At 35.8% G+C, this 19973-nt stretch overlaps 1 protein-coding gene across 4 annotated transcripts; it reads left to right on the forward strand.

Moving 5' to 3' along the window:
* The first annotated feature begins 2067 nt into the window (after nt 1-2067).
* On the forward strand, nt 2068-18540 carry LOC110836415 (uncharacterized). 4 transcript variants are annotated; one of them, XM_087343108.1, is made up of 7 exons: nt 2070-2182; nt 2558-2629; nt 4715-5131; nt 5661-5855; nt 6559-6693; nt 7041-7121; nt 8027-18540. In XM_087343108.1, exons 3-7 carry the CDS (start codon nt 4787-4789, stop codon nt 8363-8365), a joined length of 1095 nt encoding a protein of 364 aa, XP_087199234.1. In that variant the 5' UTR covers nt 2070-2182; nt 2558-2629; nt 4715-4786; the 3' UTR covers nt 8366-18540. The 4 variants fall into 4 exon arrangements, with proteins under 4 accessions (XP_087199235.1, XP_087199234.1, XP_087199233.1 ...); XM_087343109.1 differs by lacking the exon at nt 2558-2629 and having other exon boundaries at nt 2068-2182; XM_087343107.1 differs by having other exon boundaries at nt 2070-2629.
* The last annotated feature ends 1433 nt before the right edge of the window (nt 18541-19973 follow it).

The raw sequence follows: 19973 nt of genomic DNA on the forward strand, positions 1-19973 counted from the left end.
TGGTACGTGCATATGTTCCATCTCTGCTACGAGTCGAAGTGACGTACTCTGGGATCACAAAAATACAAAATGTGATAATCTGTTCAGAGCTTCTAAACTAAAGCAAATTAGTTCATTTTTGCTACTTCACAAAAGAATTACCAAAAGACTACTGTATTAAAATACAGCACAAAAAGTTTTATTACCACATATAATAAGCGAGCTACCAAAATAAAAGTTGCTTGCCATGGTAATGAAAATTCTTAAATTAAAATTCAATTTCTACCTCACAATAAATACAAAGTGCCTCCATGCAAAGACAATGCTAAAATAAAATTTATGCACATGAATTAGGTAATGCAGGCAGAAACTAGCAGAAGAAATCAATTAAAAATAATTTTTAAATTAAATATAAGAAAAACACGGTTCCCACAACATACCTCGAGCACGTACATCTTACTGTGTAGATATCGAGTTATTCTTTAGTCTAACATTTAAAGCCAAAATCGTGATATGGAAGTATTTGAGTCAGGATTGATAGATTATGGATTAAAGCCAATAAATTCAGATTAAATTTTTTAAAACAAATTTTATTAAATTTTGTATTGCTAAGAAAAATAGGGTTAATCTAAGTATTGAATGTGAGGATAAAGTAATTGAACAATTAGCAAACTAAAGTTCTTGGTCTACAAATTGTGTTGGAAAACACATATTCAATACATTATGCCTGAACTAAGCTCAGCTTTCCTTGCTGTGAGGACTGTTACATCACTCATGAAAAGAGAAACATTAAAATCAGTCTTCTTTGCTTACTTTAATTTCATTATGTCATATGGAATTATCTTCTGAGGAAATTCAACAGACAGCAAAAGAGTATATTATATTTAATAGAAAATCATTAGAATTCTGGCAGGTGCTAAAAGGAGAGCCTTGTTTAAGAGTTACATAAGAAATTTAATATTCTTCCTCAAGCCAGTGAACTATTGCTTTCATTGTTATCATTTGTATTTGACAACACATGAGAATTTAAAACAAGCTCAGATATCCACAATATAAGTACAAATACAGATACAATCTTCACATGCCAAACACTGATCTAAGTAAATACCAAAAAGGAGTTTACTATACTTGAATTAAGCCAATCAATAATCTACATGCCAGTATAAAAAGTTTGAATCATGATGTAAAGAAGATTAAGCCATCTCCTCACTCCTTCTACTCCATGGAAGAATTTACATCAACCAAAAATTCTCAACTATTATAAATACATGTAAAAAATAATGGTGCTGCTGTCTTGTGTAATTATTTTTGCTGTAATCCTGTAGTAAACTGTAAATAACGGCCAAAACTATGCTATTTATATTTGTACTAGAAACAAATATTGTATTTGTGCTTACTTTTTCCTATATGTTTGACCTGTGAAGATCTATGGACTGTATATAAATTCTGTTCTATCTATCTTGCTTCTTGTACTCTGTAGAAATATTTACTTCATTTGAATTTTTTAAATTTTATAAATATTTATGTAAATAACTTTAACAATTATGTGTTTATATTAGTGTTGGTATTGTATTAGTATTATAATATATTTTACATTCTTGCCTTTCACTAAGAAAGTTCTTTGGAATGTAAATAAATTCTGTTTATTTGATTCTATTCTATTCTATTCTGTTTTATTCTGTTCGGTTTAATTTTGCTTTTGAAAACGCACCAGAAATTAGGAATATGTCTATAAAATTTAGCGTGCGATCAGGAGTTTAAAATTTGCGCGATTGTTGGTCAAAAGTGACGTCACGAACAGTTTGGTTCCAGATTAGTCTTCCCTTTGACTATATCTTACTTTCATCCTCCATAATTGCTCGACATATGGTTTCTCTCCCCTCCACCTGTCACAGCCAACTAAAATGTCAACACAAGTATTAGTATCATGATCAACACAAAACTCAATGAACGTAACCTCTCCGTTTATCCCTTGTCAACATATTCATTGTCAAAGTGTTATTCTTGTAGCCCAATCTAATTTTTAATTTCTGAAATGATTAACATTGAATAATAAAAAAAGTTATGAATGAACAGGAGTGGTAATTTTTATGCCTCTTACAAGCGGAAGTCTATAACTCTGTGATCATTTAGTAGAATTTGTAAACATGGCGAACTCTCATAGTCATACGCGTTTCAGAATACTGGAAAAGTGCCCGAAAACGTGAGGATGGAATTCTTTTCTAATGTACAGTACTTCAAGTGAATATAAAAGAAGTTCATTACCAAGTAAAAAAAAGGGCGAGCTCTTGAATGGCCTAATTTCGGACATAATGAGCATTAGAATAGTCTGTTAAGGAATTTTGGCTTGGAGCAGGCCAATTTTGTATTCTAAGGGCTAAAGTCGTCGGCGCCAATTCAAGTGAATTGTACAGACTTACGCATTGTCTTGTAGATACGCCAACAGCTTGCAATCGATTTGTATTCACTAGAAGTTACTGAGTAGTGTGTGGCGAATTTTGGACAAATAGACGTTTGCAGATTATGCTTATGAGTTAATTCATTCGAGGTGTGGGTTCTTCTTTATGTTTGTGGATAGGATAGCTGTTAAGCCGTGTAATTACTACACCAAACACCGCTTATTCACAATGAAGGCTTTAGCTCATGTTAGGTAAGTATATTCATTTATCAATAATATCTTTTCTAACAACCATTTAAGCTATAAAATTTTATTGACAGACTTTGGACCTCACACAACGAACATAAAGATGAACACTAGAACATTGGAATTAGGCAATAACCCACACATATGAAGGATCTATGGAATGTAAATAAATTTTATTCTATTGTGTATGTGCATCATTGATTAGTGTATGTGATATGCACTGCTAATATGAGTGGTCTCTTGGAAACAGCATTCCGCACAAGTCATAATAATCAACATCATGATTCCCATTTGTTGACATCAAAACACCAGTTTGCTAGCAAGATGATGCTTTCAGTTTTAACTCACCGTGTTCAATACCTATAGTTATCTTAAGTTATTTTGTCATTGATATTTACACACTGTTACTTTAATACTCAGAACTTTCAATAATTGTCAGATAATTTTCATATACTATGTAGTCAGTAGTTTTCCTAAAGCAATGTAAATAAGATACCCCTGATGAGGGCCTAACAGAGTGGAAACATGTTGGGTAATAAACAAGTAAATATGTGTTCATAACTCCTTTAATTCTAATAGTAATGTGTCACATTTGACAGCTGTAATTGATTAATTTATAGACATAGAATGCAATGGTGAATAATTGTGTTTCAAGAAAATTTTTAAATAACATTACTATTTGATGACTGACGCAACTGTCTCTTGTGAAAATGTTGTTCTAATTTTTATTTGGTGGTCAGTTGCATATTCTGTTATTGAAATATCTGACATGCATATCAGCAGCGTCTTTTAACTACATGATTAAAGCTTTTTGGATGGTAAAGTTGCCGTGTACTGAAGCACCATGCCATGAAATTGTTTAGGATAATGGAGGCAAAACTCCACTTTGTCTTACTACCTTGGTATTAAATGAGTAATGTATGAAATCTTGTATTTGTGTTTAATAAATTAAACTCATTAGGAACTATTTGGTACTTATGGCCTTTCTTCATGTGTGTAAAAACTTGATCTTCAGCCATTTTTTTACTAGGATTTCACGTTAATTAATGAAGCTGATAGCTCAGTCAGTTTGGTTACCTATTAATTAACTTCTTTACTGTCAGCAATATTGATATTGTTTTATCTGTTGGTTAATATGGTTCATAGTTATCAATAATAATATTTTGCTTGGTAAGGAATGTTACAGTTCAGTAACTACATTTTCCTCAGTTTTATTAGAATTACATCTGGGTTTTCTGGTCTTAGTTTCATTGTTACTTTGATGGTAACAGCACAACTATATACATCTTGCCATGATGATTCTCATGGCTCATAAAGTTTGTTAGCTAGAGTTAAAAATAGGGCTTATCCATTTCCTGTGACTAGTTTTGAAAAGATGAATACAAGTTGGTTAAAACACCTTCTGAAAGTATTTTAAAATGTTAATTAAAAGTCATCAACTTTCACTTTTCCCAGGAAATTACAACATAAGCTTAAAATGTTATAGGTGTCTGTTCAGTTGCATAATTGGAAATTATGATCTCTGTTATTCTGACATGGAAACAGTTGCGTTGTTACATTTAAGTGAAGCATTTTCTTAACATGCTGGAAAATTATGGTATGATAGGCCCACATGTGTGAGAAGTGTTTATGAAAGGGCTGATGGAATGAAATGCAAATTTGTTAGATGTAAGACTTGAGGTTCTCACAGCGGTGAGTATGAAGATTTCTGTCTTCTGGGTTATTGCGCTGTGTAGTCTGGCCGATGTTAACCAACGTTTCAGAGGTCATACTGCCTCCGTCATCAGGGCGATTCATCGCCCTGATGAATCGCCCTGATGAATCGCCCTGATGACGGAGGCAGTAGGACCTCTGAATCGTTGGTTAGCATCGACCAGACTACACAGCGCAACAACCCAGAAGACAGAAATCTTCGTACTCATCGCCCTGATGACGGACGCAGTAGGACCTCTGAAACGTTGGTTAACATCGACCAGACTACACAGCGCAATAACCCAGAAGACAGAAATCTTCAAATTTGTTAGATGTTAACACTTCTTGTTGTTAGTTTAATATGAACCACATCCATCTGCTATGTCTTGTACTTTTCAGGTGGGAAGTGTGCATCTAGTGACCGTGGGATATGGGTGGGTGGCAGTTTATATAGTGGTGTGGTGGCCTGCCATGCAGTCGGAGCCAGGCCGATACATCAACTCAGTGTCTGACCTATACGGCACGGACGAGATTGAGGTTCTTTTGGAAGAGATACGCGACCTGGAGCCTGCCAGCTGCAGACTGGAGGATATCCAGGACTTTGAGATCGCTGGCAGCCAGACGGGGGTGGCCACCGCGGCAGAGAACGACTGTGAGTCCCCAGCTGTCACGGTCCGGTCCTGGGACTCCCATGCCAACTATCACCATCAACTGCCAGGATCTTCCCCGACTGCTTCACTTTTTTCTGGAGTGATCCTGTACTGTGATGAATCTCATCTAAAGTCATCCACTGGAGTTGTACGGGTTCTTCTAGTGGTAAATATGTTCTCACTCGTGATGGGTTTTGAGTGCCATTGATATCAAATCCATTTATGTGGTATTACTGTAATTTTCCGTCTGTCATTTGTTTTCACCAATTCGTTCTTTTACAAACAGGATGCTTTCATAAAAAGTAACGTTAAGTGAAAATTCATTAAATGAAAATTAATTTCCTATTACATTTCATTCTATAATATCTTCATTAAATTACTGTGATTTGCAAATTATTGTGTATTCCCCAGTCACAAAATACAAGGGCAAGCAAAATATGCCCCACCAAATTCAGATTCGCTTGCAACAGTATTGTTAAAAATATGGTATTTATTGATTTTTAACTTTGTGGTGCCTAATATATTCCTCAAGGATGAAAATCTCAACATTTCTATTGCCTGTTTCCTTTATTTTCTGGTTTATCAGAATTTATGCTTTAAAGCCATTTCTGTATTTTGACAGCAAATGTTGTCCAGTGCACGCAGTTGCATTGATGCCTTTCGTTACACATATTTGACTCTTGGTCTTGTTTCAGATCTCATCTGTTGCTTGCCTAGCTTGCCTCTGCTCCTCGGGGACAGTGAAGGCGGGACTGTTTATGCTTCCGTTGATCGGCCGCCTGCGCCTTATGATGTTTGTGACGGTGTTTAGCCTCCTCGTGACATGTTTGTTCATTTTTCTGGACATATCACACATTGTTTATTTCTTTCCATTTAACTGGGGAAAGGTGGTAAGTGGTGTGGTATTATGTCTTCTGTCTGCTTTCTCATTGCATGGGCTACAGGTTTTATTTAATATTATGTGTAATTTAGGGTCAGTAAAGGGACTGCCAATCGGTTGGGCAGCTAGGGCATTTATCCCAATAGGGACATTGTCACTGTTACCAGAATTTTTCAAAACCGTACCTGACTTCCTCTTGACCATAATATCCATAATCAGGCCGATACAGCCTCCTATCCTGTGGGTACGAGGACCTAGTTGCCAGATTCTGAGACTACCATTTCATGCTAGACTGTGTGAAACTTGACCTCAACGCTTGCTGTATTCTTATTGGTTTTAGGAACAAAGATATCTTTACCTGGCTGTAATATTTTGTTGTGATATTATCACAGTTTCATATTGTGGAACAGTATATGCTTTGCATTCAAAATAAACTTAATTACAAGTCTGGGTGTGCTGTTTTGATAAATTTATAACAGTGGAACACAATTATTTTCACCCCTAAAAGAGAAATAAAGCAATATAAAACATGGAGATTGTTACTATATATAATGTGTCCTAGAACACAACTGCATTTTAACCCTTTGAAGCCGTTCACCATTCTAAAGATCAGTCGGTTAACGTTGTTTAAGCCCTAGCATTTAACTTTGCTTTTAAGGTGTGTAGGTGTATAACACTGAACTGTACTTACTTCGTCAACTTGTGTGTTGCAGAATGCATTTTTCTATGTGAGTGTGAGTGTGCTGTATGTCATTGGTTCATCGCTTGTTATCCACCTCATTCACATGTACCACGAGTCCTATTCCTGGGTCCCTAAGTGGACACGGGATCAACTCCTAGTCACTGGAGTAAGTACTGGGAATTTTTGATTAGCCCTTATATTAGAAATATACAGAATTGTTTGTATGTGGTAAATACCCTCAGTGGTAGTTTTAATTACCTTACTGGTCTCTGTTAACCTTGAGATGTGAAGGGATCAGCGTCCTGAGTCGGATTATGGTACAGTGAGAATGACTGCGGCAGAGGGAATCTGCTTGGTGAAATGTTAAAACGTGATGCTGTCCGTGCTACCGAAGTCGTAGGCTTTTGCGCTGGTAAAGGCTTTGATGCGTGCAGGGGAAACGCTGTGCAAAGAACTGAATGTAAGATCCTCTGAATGAGAGTGTACTACTTTGACTGGCAAGTCCTCCTCTAGGTAAACTTCTACCAGACTACGTGGTGCTGCAACCCAGAAGGTAGCCATCTTCAGAGTCCCCTTCTGTGTAAACGTGACAAGGTGAGCATACCACTGCACTATAGAAACATGTAATGTGTTTTTTACTGTATCTATATTAAGTAATCTCAGTCATAAATTCTGGCTTAAGATGAAAGCTTTATCTCCTTTTTTGTTAGGCGAGTTTCTAAAGTGTAGTATGGGATCTGTAGACGACGTTATGTCCTTTTGTGAGGATGTCCCTCTGCACCAATATGGACAGTGACAGACTGTACACATCGATGCTTTGCCATCTTTTGACACTCCAGTTGTACGATCCTGCTGGTCACTGGGGAAGAGTAGAGTATTTGTTGATCGAACACGACTCTTTGATCTCTTAACCAGACGAGGGGGTGTTTAAAAACAAATTGCTGTGGAGAATATTTAGATCTAAGGCAGAAATAAGTGTAGGATTGCAGTGGGAAGCTTTATCAAATATTAGGATGGTCAAGTCAAGGAGAATGTGATCGGTGGGTCATATAGTGTGCGTAGGAGAGATCAGAAAATCCATAGGGATGATACTACAATGTAGAGCTGAAGAAACAGTGTGTAGAAATGTGGACTGGATTCATCTGGCTCAGTATAGGGGCCAGTGGTTGGTTCTAATGAGCAGTGTACAGAACCTTTGGGTTTCATGAATGACAGGGAGTATTCTGATCAGGTGAGTGACTGTCAGCTTCTCAAAAAGGACTTTGCTCTGATGTTGGGTAAGTACTTTGTGTGCATCCTGTTTGTCATCTGTCAGTATCACAGTAGCAAAGTGGCACTTTGAAAGCACGTGCCGAAACTGCATGTAGGGACTAATATTGAGGTGAATAATTTATTATTATTAGTTTTTAATGTTTTAAGTTTACTCTTTATTAAATTGAGTGTCCGCTGAAGTACTGGGAAGTTCAAAGGTTAACCAGTGTTGTATCCTCTGTTGCCAGATCTTGGGCTACCTGTGTGCGATAGAAGCATTAGTGCTCTCGATCATTACGAGGCACGGCTCGTTACAGTACAGTCCTGTGGACGAGGATCCCAGTCAAGTGACTCATCAGGAGCGACGAGACAGGGAACTACACCCCATGACTAGGTCTCGGTCTCCCTCGTCCACATCTTTGCAACTCCAAGTTCCTCCCACAAAAAATCAGCTGCCCTCTCAGCAGCAGAAACAACAGCATTGGGTTGCCCTAGCGTCCACTTCGGCTCCTGCGCCTAGAATGTGGCCAGTGGACGATGTCCAGCCGTGTTCTTCCAAATATCCGGACCCTTACACGGTCGCATGATAGTGCGCCATGCCCTAGCTTGTTAAACCTTTGCGATGGGTCACAGCTATTCTGTGACCCTTAAGGCACCATTGTCGCCACTGCCAGTATGATGATAACGATGCTGGGAGGAGGATGTACTATTTTAACGTTGTGGTCTTTTGCAATTCTGGACAGGCCTGTGACATGATGAATGAGGTTCTCAGTCTGTCACTTTGAAGTTGAGTGATTTCTCTTTTTTGAGTGGGGCTTTGTGGTGTCGAGTAGGGGAAATGTTTCTACAACTTGCGGGTAGATATAATATTGATGATGTAAATTTTGTGCATGTCACGTTTTTGTTCATTCTTGAATATTATTTTTTCAGTTTGTAGCTGTGAAAGAAATTAACAACTTGAATTTATTTTCATTTGTCAGTTCATTACCATTGAAAACATTTTGTAAAGCCAAACTTTAATGTCCAATATTATACTTAATGGCTGCTGTTTTAAACATTTCAGAAAGTTTATGTTGATTCTGACAAATAGTGTAATATCCCTCATTATCAGGCCATGTTGACGAAAGGAATGTATGATATTGGCAACGATGTTTGACAGGCTGCAGGTTGAAAAATGTTATGGAGGATACGGAGCTTTTGTATCTCTTTCAATGTGCAATATCAATGAATTAGCATGTCATTGTATTAATTGTACTTTGCTGGATCAAATCATTTGTTATATGAACTTTAATGGAAATATAACTGCAGTCTATGTGCTTTCCCATCAAAACTCTGAATTATGATGTTACCATGCAAAACAGATATGGATGAGGCATAAAACATTTGCACAAAGATGAAATGAAAGTAACTTGTTTTGTTCCTAGATTAGTGGCAGGCCTGCCTAGAATTGCTTTGACCTTGACACGGGTAACAAATTGCGGTGTTGGCATTAGCAACACTGGTGTTAATAGAAAATGGTTGTTGAAACAAATGTCAGATAACTATTGTGGAATGCTGGATGTAAGTCCTAGAGGGAGTTTTAAGAAATGCAATTTGTGTTCTCTGAACGTTGTGTCCCTCGCAGACAGACAAATGAGTCTTTGCATTGTTCTTAGTCTTGTTGCTACATTGAACCCATAGTCACTTTCATTTGCTTTATTGGCTGAACTGTGTGTGCCATTCTTTGGATTTATATTAAAAATAAATCAAGTTGGCAGTCCTGTTCAGAGATCTTCATACTGTAAAAGGGTCTTGGATGTTATGTGTATGCTCAAAAGACAGATTATTTTAGTATTTTTGGTTTATAAACCTGTTATTAGTCTTATTTGTTACATGCATTTTTGTAATCATATTTTTGTGCCAAAGACCTTACCCAAGAATTTCTGCCTTGTTGTGTTACTCATCAGAGGGTTGAATCTGACACTGAATGTAGGGGGAAAACACCTAGAATTGGTCGTGGAAAATTTCAGATCAGGTTGACTTGTATCTACTTGGAATAATTTTCCAAACACAGAATAAGCCGGATGGCTGAAGATCAGTAGAAAGCAAATTTGGATGGTATAATCCCCAAATTTCAAGCTCCGTTTAAAATTATTGTTCCTTCTTCCTGATTTCAGTATATTTCAGGAAACTGAATTAATATAAATTGTTTATTTATTTATTTATTTATTTATGTTTACTATTTTATCTATTTATAATCTTTCTAAAAATGTTGCCACAAAATATTGTATCTTTTCAGCATACAGAACAAAATTTGATGTTCAATATTTTGTATTGTTCCTGTACAAAAGGAATGTAATTTAAAAGGAATAAGTAGGAATTTAGAATTCATATAAAAATAAAATATGAAAGGAACAATTAATTGCATCACCGTGGGCAGAACTTTTATTGTGATTCACCTTTTGTGTCACAAAGGTAACAGTTGCAACATTTCATTGACTTAACAATTAATATTGATTAATTCTTCTTATTGTGTATTTTAAATGAAAATTGAGATTTATTGTCCTTGTATACTCTTTGAAACAAGTAAGCCTCGAAGGAAATTTGGACATAAACCACTTTGTAATTTGTGGCTTTTCTTTGTTTTATTTCTTCTATTTAATTCACTTCACTTAATAGCAGAAATGGAAAGGTTGTGAGGCTTCTGGAATTTTTGTGTACCAGTAGTTTATAATGAAGTGACTGAGATTCTGTGGAAGATGTAGGTTAAACTTATTGAAGTGAATGATTAATTATATTTTAGTATTTCTGACATTCACCTCACATGTTTGAGGCTATTGATTCTATATTATTATTTGTATTTGTAAACACTTGTCATAAAAGGAGATTAGGTTAAGTTGGGTATGGAAAACTGTAATTCTTTCACCTTTCTGTTTGAAAATTGTACTTTAATGATTTAATGTAATATTTGGTACTTAGTAACAAGGGATTAAGTCAAACATAATTTGTATTGACTTAAGCCATTGTTGTAGATATTCTTGAGGTATGTGTCAAATGATAAAAAAATCATGGAGGCCATGAATTGGACATGTAAGAATTAGGAGGTTATGAAATTTAAAGATTATGAAGGCTATGCTTTGCACATGGTACTTTAATGGTCATGACAAAATATTTTAAAAGTCAGGGTGATTAAAGAGCAGTGCCTGTGACAAACAGTGTGCAGTGTAAACTAACCTTGATTGCACTTTGCTTATTTGAATGAGGTGGTTAAATACATAAATCTGAATGCACAAGACAAAGAAGGATGCAAATACATGTAGGCAGCTTGCAGAATGGCACAATTCATCAGGTAAGAAGTAATGTTACAAAGTAGAAATTATTATACAGGTTGTGGGGAAGAATTGGTTGTAGTATAAGAATATTGACTTGTTGAGGTTAGTGCTAATTGCAGTTGTGTAGTACATAATTCTGGTCCTGAAGAGGAAATGTTATTGTTTGCATTCAATAAGCTGCTCAAGTGTCTGTGAGGGATTTTTGTGGTGATCGAATGTTGTCTGTTAGAATTGTTGGTTGTACAGTCACAAAAGATAATATGTATATGAGAAAAATAGCTCAATTTTACACTGACATTTCTGTTGGTTGATCAACACACATGCAGTATAATTGTTTCCCTTTTTACTGAATGTCATTAATTATGTATTTTTGTTGATTTATTTGTTGTATATGTATACTAGAGATATTCACACTTTGTATTTTTAATATATTCTGCATACAGACAACTGTGTGTTTGATATTTTCATTGTAGTTTGAAATGAAGCTAAGAATGATACATTCTTGTATTCTCTGTAATCAATAAGGTTTACAGTTTCTTTTGGACTGTATTGGATCAATTGTGTTCCAAGAGTTGTGTTAGTGAAAAAGTGGGAGATTTAGCGAGTTACAATTGTGTTAAATAATTAGACCACACATATCCGAACTGGGAGTACAAGCTTCAAAATTCAAAACTCCGTATATGGGGGAGTATCACAAAGTTAAATTTAATGAAGGGATTTTTTTCTAATGTGAATTGATGGTTGGAACGTGACAATAAGAAGCCTGTCTTTCGTAACACGCTTTATCTTGTAGTATGTTACATTTGTATGTAATCTTATTTGTATCTTGTTTTCCACGTAGCTGTCTGATAAAAGCATTTGTTTTGCTTATAGACTAGAGCATCCTTGGCATTGATGTAAATCTCATTATATGCCATTCTTAGCTGGTTTTGTAACGTGAGTCGTACATTACGAAATTTGATATTTGTGGCATTTTTTTAAAATTTCTTCCATAGCATTAGATGAAGCAATGTTCATTTGTGGTGAATGCCACTAGGTATGGTCTGATTGACCTTCGTGGTATCTACCAAACCTCGGGAGTGGACAGAATCCGTTTCGGAGGTAGAAGCAGCGAGTCAGTTCTGTTCTTTTTCCCCGAGTGGACGCGTTTGCAATGGATCATGTCTTTGTTGTACAAAATTTTTGCCATGTGAGCTGGTGTCAAGATACAGTAGAAATGTAACAAACTGCGGGTGTTAAGAATAACAGGCATTCAAACTATTTTGAGTTATTGTGTTTTGAAAAGTTGGACATTGTGAATTTTGTGGTAAAACTTTTGAAGTTCTGGATTTTGCATCAGTTATTGTCATGGAATAAGGTGGTAGCAAGATCAGAATCTGAGCTTATTTTGTAAACTTGTGAATATCTGAAAATGAAACACCGCCATGTAATAGTTCTGTAGAGAAATTAATTCATGACCTATATAAACTTGTATTATAGGACTGAAGTCAGATTCTTGTATTTCTCGTGCCCCACAGCTAAAAAGATTCTTACAGTTTGGTGTTGCATTTTTTCTTTTACTGTAGATAAAACAATGCGTGTGTACTTTTGTAAAATAATGTTTTGCTAGAGAAGACATCTGTCGGGGGGGGAAGAGTTTTCTGGTCTGAGATAATTTCTTTTTGAATTGTTGGTCGTTTTACGTGATATTGTGGTTGGGTTTGGAGGTCTTCATTTTCCCAAAATGAATGCAAATTTTGAGAGGTTAGGATTTTGCTGTTGTGTCTAAGTTTTTACATGTTCCGTGCTTGTTTAGATTTTTTAGCGGGTGGCATTAACAGTAATAGTAATTACAAACTTAAATGGATGAAAATAAATAAACACGGAAGGAAAAGTTTTAAACTTAGTGGGGAATTATAATTTTTTTGACAAATATCACAGCTTGCCTTCCTGTATCACTGTGTCTGCGGACATCCTGTGTTTTTGGCCATTATTGGTAAAGTGTGTATTTAGAATTCTAATATGCAGTGGAAATGTTTCAGTGGTATATAACTTTTTAATTAGGACTTCAGGAGTGTTATTCCTGTTTTTTTAATCAGAGAGTTTTCCCTCTGCCTGTGCACAAATTTACAAATTTTTATGGGTGGCGTTGAGAGAAAGGTTCAAATTTTAGACCTAGCTTGAGATGGTGATCGGTGAACTTTATGCCATGGGGAAATATCTTCCGGTAGGAGTTTTGGCAGACTGTGCGGCTGGTCTGTTTGTGATGACAAGGATAAAATTCTCTTGCCCTGAATTTCCCTTCTCTCCTGCCAAGTGTATGAGGGGGTTTATTCTAGTCTTTTGTTAAATTTTCATGTTTCCATTTTGACTTTTCTGATAGGACAGAATGAATTGGTTTTCTGAGAAAAAATTACAGAGAATTAATGCTGCAAGCTGATTGTGCAAATTAATAAAACAGATTAAACAAATTGTTAATATAGTTGTGCAAAATGTATGTGATAACGTTTTTGTATGAAGCAGTAATGAAAAAGAATTTATTTTGTTGAGCTTAAGACCATTGCAAGTGGCAGTATCGTACATCTTGATACGGTTTACATTGCTTTCACATGTTTAATGCTTTACATGTAACGGTAATATGAAGTATAGGTAATTCACCTAGCACAGTGGTCCATCGTACACTTCTATGCACCAGAAACTGGTTTTGTAAGTGTATTGAAGAGGTTAACCTAAAAGTGTACATCACATAAAATAGTTACTCCAGATTATGCACGTGGTGCCACATTACAGCATTTATTATGTATATTTTTGAGTAATGACTTGCATTTTTATGTCGCTTTATACAGAGTGTCTGGAAAATAATACTACAAGTATTCTTCATCATTTTAGAATAAAACATAGAGAAACATTTTGTTACCAGGTTATTGTTAAGAGAAGTGAAATGATGCAATTTATGGATGTCACGTGTCAGACAGCAGCTGTCGTATCGGCATTGTCACATTTCTTCAGGCTGCTCGTAATTCACGGGTTACTTATTTATTAATGGTGTTTCAATTGCATAGGTTATGTAGCATCGAGTAAAATGGTTAACCATCTTAAGCCTGTTTTTTCATTGTATAAGGGAAGAAGTTTAAAATGGGCATGCTACATAGAGGTGAGGGTTATGTTAAGGTAGGAATGATTTTCATTCTGCACGGTACCTCTCGCATATGCAGTTTTATTTTAACTTATCTGTAAGAAGTGACTCTAAAAGTGTTTAGTGTTAGTTTCTGGACACTCTGCTTGATATTCCATGAAGTTACCAAGTTGCAAAATACAGACAAATGTGGATCAGTTTACATCACCGTCAGTATGGAGCCAGGTGTCATGTACTGAACTACGTATGATGTTTTTGTTTATATAACAAATTGTTGGTTGTGTTTGTCGGTTTGCTTATATTTCTGTCTAGTACTATTGTATTTTCACTTGTGGATATGACATTAATATTGGTTTTGTGACACAGAGATTCCCATAACATCAGTTGAACTTTTATATTAATCCGTCGTGAAATGCTACCCTACGTCAAGTGAACTTTCACCTACCTGCGTACATTCGTAGCAGTTGAAGTTTTTTATGGAAGAGAAAGTTGGAAGAATTGCTTTATGCTAAGAGAAGGCGTGTTTATCAACAGAACACGTTAGAAAGTATGGTTGATGGCAATGTTCAGGACTTTGTGACAGGGTGGTGGTTACGTATCTTTTGAAGCGTGAACTTAACCCCCTCTCATACACAGATTTTGTTTTTGTCTGGAAGTGTGTTTGTAGTAGAATGATTACCACAGGTTATGGTGAAAGATATTTACCCCTGAAGAAGCACGTTGAAGGGAAAATAATTGCCATAATTGTCATCGTTGGGCTCATATTCCGACAAAATTAATTCACTGCCAGATCTCTGTGGAACCCCATCAAGCTTTAATAACACTAATACAACAATACAAACACAAAGTGTTTTAGAAGTGTAGACTTAGAAGTATTAGTGGCCACATCTAGTTTTCACCTCTGTTTGCATGTGCGTGTGCGTGCGTTTGTATCAGTGTGTGGTTGTGTGCTGGGTACATGCGAGCGCGTTGTATTATATTTGAAGCAGAGATGTGGGTAAGCTGTAATGAAGGACTGTGATGCTCTGTTACAGCGTACTTGAAGTACTTAACGCACAAGTTTAATTCACTTACGTTAGTAACTGTTATTGTCATTGGAAACGAAGGATCTGTTTTGCTAGAGAAATATAGCAATACCCTGAAGCAGTGGGTCACTGTTCCATGTATGTGACTTTCTTAAGCTGTTCTTTAAATTGACAAAATGCCATCTTGAAGTAATTAACTAACACTCCTATTTTATATTATTGTGACTCATATCCAGTATACTGATAAATTATTTATTTGGCTGTATTTCTTCTCAAGTACTTTACCATAAAATAGACCACAGCCACTTCCTTCCATATCCTTCCCATTACGTTATTCAAAATAATATTCACATTTGATGTATAACTTTTGCATTTGGGAGACTGTCGTTAAGAAAATTAAGAAACGAACCGTCATGTTGACTGGGATGAAATATCCCGTAAGGCCCAGAGTCTCTTAACAGCAAATAATCACTGGTGATTCAACCAAGCTACCAACACCTGCTTTTCATGTGGGTAGTTATGTCACTGAAGGACTCTGTGATTATGAAGAATTTGGAAAGAAGTGGCCAGATACTATTTTAAGGTATTTTATCGGAATTTGCTTGAACAAAGTCAGCAAAATTATGTAAAAACCCACTCGGTCCGTGTAGCTGTTATACCAGTTAAGATACATAACTGGTACCTTCTGAATAAGAAGCAGCTGTGCTGACATCCTCACGGTGCATTCCAAAATAGCTGACACTCGCGGATCAAATTTTTTTTTTTTTTGTAGGTAGTCTTTGCCATATGGTAATTTAAATATGGTTACCAGACCATGCAACAAGTTGTTCAAAAAGGTAAAATAATGTTATATCTCTGCCCTCTTTTGAGGCATTTAGGAAACCAGCTAAACCTGGCGTTTGACAGAGGCGTAATGAATTAACATATTATGCTGCCCCACTTGAAATTGAGCAATTTTATAAGTTTTTCTTGTATTTGATAGGAACCTGATTTGAATCTGAGCTGTATAACTTTTCAAGCTCACCCTGAGGTAGGCGTAAACTACTTACTTTAAATTTGTCTCTTGGCTCAGAATTCAGAATCATTCTGCGCATTATAATTTCATGTCTCCATAATTGGTGTACCATCTTGATGCATATTAATATTTGCTACTGTATTCATCCTGGCTGTACCATTCGATACCAGCGTCTGTGATTGGTGAAGTGTTTTTAAACTGTCAGATCCCTCGTTTCAGATGATAAACAGGCTATTATGAAGTATTTTACAGGTGATGGTTATGATGTCTGTCGTAATTCAGAGCTGACAATCCAGGGTCAAAATGTCTGTGCAGCTGTGGTAACAGCTGTGTGAAGCTGAGTGTTAATCTAACTTTTCTTGTCTCCCTTATGTGGGTACCAGAAATAAATCATCATATTTTTAAAATTTTTATCACCAAAAATAATGGTTAAATTGTGACTATTCCTACCTTCCACACAAGTATGGCACTTTTTTGTGCTCAACTGATTGTGTAATTAGTCTTATTGAAGAGTTTAGAAAAGACATTGGTCAGTATTTTTCAGCTCTGTCATCTAAACAACTTGACCCATTTTGCGTCTGGGTATTCAGTTTGCGTGTTTTCCGTGAACAAGCTTTGAGTTTGATATCTACCGTTATTTGGCCTGACAGACCGACCCCTACAGCCGCAAACTATTTTCACTTAAACTTAAAACCTATGAAGTAACATGATTTATCATGTTACCAAAATTTCTTTCCAGTTTAAAGTTTTTATTTTTTCTGTATGCTCTGACTAAATTAATCCCATGTTACTTTCCTTGGGAATTTATTAATACTTTTTGGGCAAACATTTTTTTGGTTTTATAGAACCAGAAATTTCCTTGCTTTTCACAGTAGATCACCATTGGGTCCCATTCCAAGTTGGTTGAATCTGTTTATGTCTTCACGTGTTAATATTGGCCTCCCATCTTGTTGGTCTGTGTCATTACGGATTTCTGACTAAAATCGTCACCGTCCGTGCCGTGATGGGTTAGGTTTAATTGTTTTAGGCGGATGTGTTCTCCATTCTATCCACGTGATAATTACTGCAAATTTTATTTTCAGTCCTTTACTTGTATTTGTGTTGATTCCTTTATTTATCCAGTTATAAATTTCTGCCGATTTGCATTAATATCTTTTTCTTGGTTACGTACCCAGTTTGGTGTACTTTAAAATTTTGTGCAGTGTGTAAACTGATATATTTCCTACTGCACAGTGTTCTTGCGTCTCGTGTCTCCTTCAATTTTTCTCTCTGAATATCAGTTGAGCACAAATGACATAATTTCGTACCGGCGCATGAATGTGAACTTATTTCTGTGAGTTGTAGACTGATAGTTGTTCAGTCTCCTTCGCATTATATTTATACAGATATTGTATTCTGTGAGTCTCATAGGATATTTTGATACATTGAGTAGTGCACAACGTACGAGATTTATTAGTCTATAGCCACTTAGTTGTACGGATGTGGATGTTCAGGACAGTTTTCAGTAAATATTTGTTTTGTCTGGAGTGTGTGTGGGTGTAAAAAACATGTCTATAACACTGGGATGTGCAACTTCTTTTAAAAATTTATTTTGTAAGAAAAATTTCTGGAATTGATTTTAACGATTAAAATTGCGCACGTGTTACAGTGCTTTTGTTGCTTGTCAGATGTGTCCAGCGTTGGATGGGAATGTGATTTTTGACATGTTGGACTGATTTTGAGACATCGTTCTTGTTTTGATTTTAAAATTGTTGCACCGAGTCCGACAGACTGGATTGTCTCAGTTTACTTCATTTTGATTATAAATTTTCCACATTCCGTCCAGTATTGTGCTGGAACATGATTTCTAGAATCTGGAACAGGTAGTTTTAAGGGGCAAAGATGTGTTCGGTACGCTGACCATTACTTTTAACAAATACTATTTAGCATGTCAGAACGCTGATATCTCGTAACAAAAATTTGTTTACATAAATCAGAGTTGCTTCTTATTCTTTGTTTTCTTAATGGCGATTCCATAACGGAATGGACTACATAGTGTTTAATGGCATTGTGATTGTAAATGATGAATAGGTAAGGATGTGGAAGGAAGTGATATTTAAGGTACTATATTTAATTGTGGGAACTCTTTTAATTCGTAACATTCCATGTACCACGGACACTGTAAGTGTGAAGAACAAGTGTTAAGTATTCAAGTGTAGTATTTGTACTTAAATTAGAATTGTCCAACTTTTTCAGGAACTGTAACCATTTTAGTCACATTTTACGTATATCATAAAAGTAATATTTTATACTTGAACGGACTATGATATCACATTTATAATTTTATGATATTGCCTTGTGATGCGTTGAAAATTTAATGTTGCACATGCCTGTGGTAAAGATTTCGAATTTAAAAGAAATTATTATGTGGAAGAGAAACTGTTTTGTGTGTGTGTGTGGGTGTGGGTGTAAATATTAAATTTTTAAGGTGCCTCGAAGCCCCTAGAATGGTAGCAACAGCGCAAATACAGCTGTCATGTTCTTCATTAACAAATGAAGTTGATTAATATTGTTATCATATTTTTACTAATTATTTAGAAAATTATAAAATTTTAGACTGTGCGAGTTAGCAGTTTGGAAAATTGTTTATCCTTGGTACTGTTTTGCAAATTACTTGTCTTTTTTTTTTTTTTAAATTTAATTTACCGTAAATTTCAGACTGTATGTGGTGCAAACAACGCAATCAGTTTTCCATTACTTAATCCTTTATTATCCAAACTTTAAACGCATTGTTTCCTTAATATTTGTTAGAAATTATTGTGAATCTTATTGTTACGTATGGGAAGTGAAGTCGTATATCAGGCGGATGCAAATTGGAAGTGTTTAATAAAAGGTTTCCATTTGGGATAATTTAATAACTGGTGGAGATACGATCAACTGCCTTAAACTTATGTCGGAGAAGGGAATTTTGTCACGAGATCCTGGTAACATTTGTTGTTTTCCGATGCTCAGTGTTTGCCTTCTGCTGGAAAACTTCCTTCTTCAGAATCCTGTTCCTGAACTTTGTTGTTCTTTCAGACCGTTATACAGTTACGGACATCTGCCTTATTAATCGATAAGCTTATATCTGAATATGACTCGCCTTGTCAAACCTTTTGGCATTGACCACTCAGTAACCAAACAGGTATGATAATATTAAAATGAATATAAATTTTAAACTTGTTGCAAACACAAATTTCAGGTTTTGGGGGTCAAAGTGCTGAACAGAGTGGGAAGGGAATATGAAAAATAATATGCAGAGGAACACGTTAATTTGTAATATTTGCGTATTGCTAGGGAAATTACATCAAGGAAGATGGGTGGAAAATTCAGCATGAGTCAGTGAAATAAAAAATGCATACAGAATTTTAGTTAGTAACCTTAAGAACATTACTTGTAGGTGGCAGGATAATATTAAAGTGAGTGGAAAAATAAGATGTGAGGATGTGGATTAGATTAAACTATCTCAGGGTACGTTCCAATGGCAGACTTTGGTGAACACAGGTTCCATGAAAGGCAGGGAATTTCTTTACCAGCTAAATAACTGTAAACACTTTGAGAAATACCTTACACCTAGGAGATTTTTGGTTGATTGGTTCTTAAGGGTGGACGATTTTGAGGATATACAGTGGATTTAACTGGCTTATGTTCCTATTTAATGATGTGCTTTGGTATTAGCAGTGTTTTTGGCTTAACTGAAAATATGGCAGT

Source organism: Zootermopsis nevadensis, unplaced genomic scaffold (assembly GCF_977971745.1).
Source record: "Zootermopsis nevadensis isolate Lab colony 2312 unplaced genomic scaffold, Znev_1.0 Znev_ptg000004l, whole genome shotgun sequence".
Taxonomy (NCBI): domain Eukaryota; kingdom Metazoa; phylum Arthropoda; class Insecta; order Blattodea; family Termopsidae; genus Zootermopsis; species Zootermopsis nevadensis.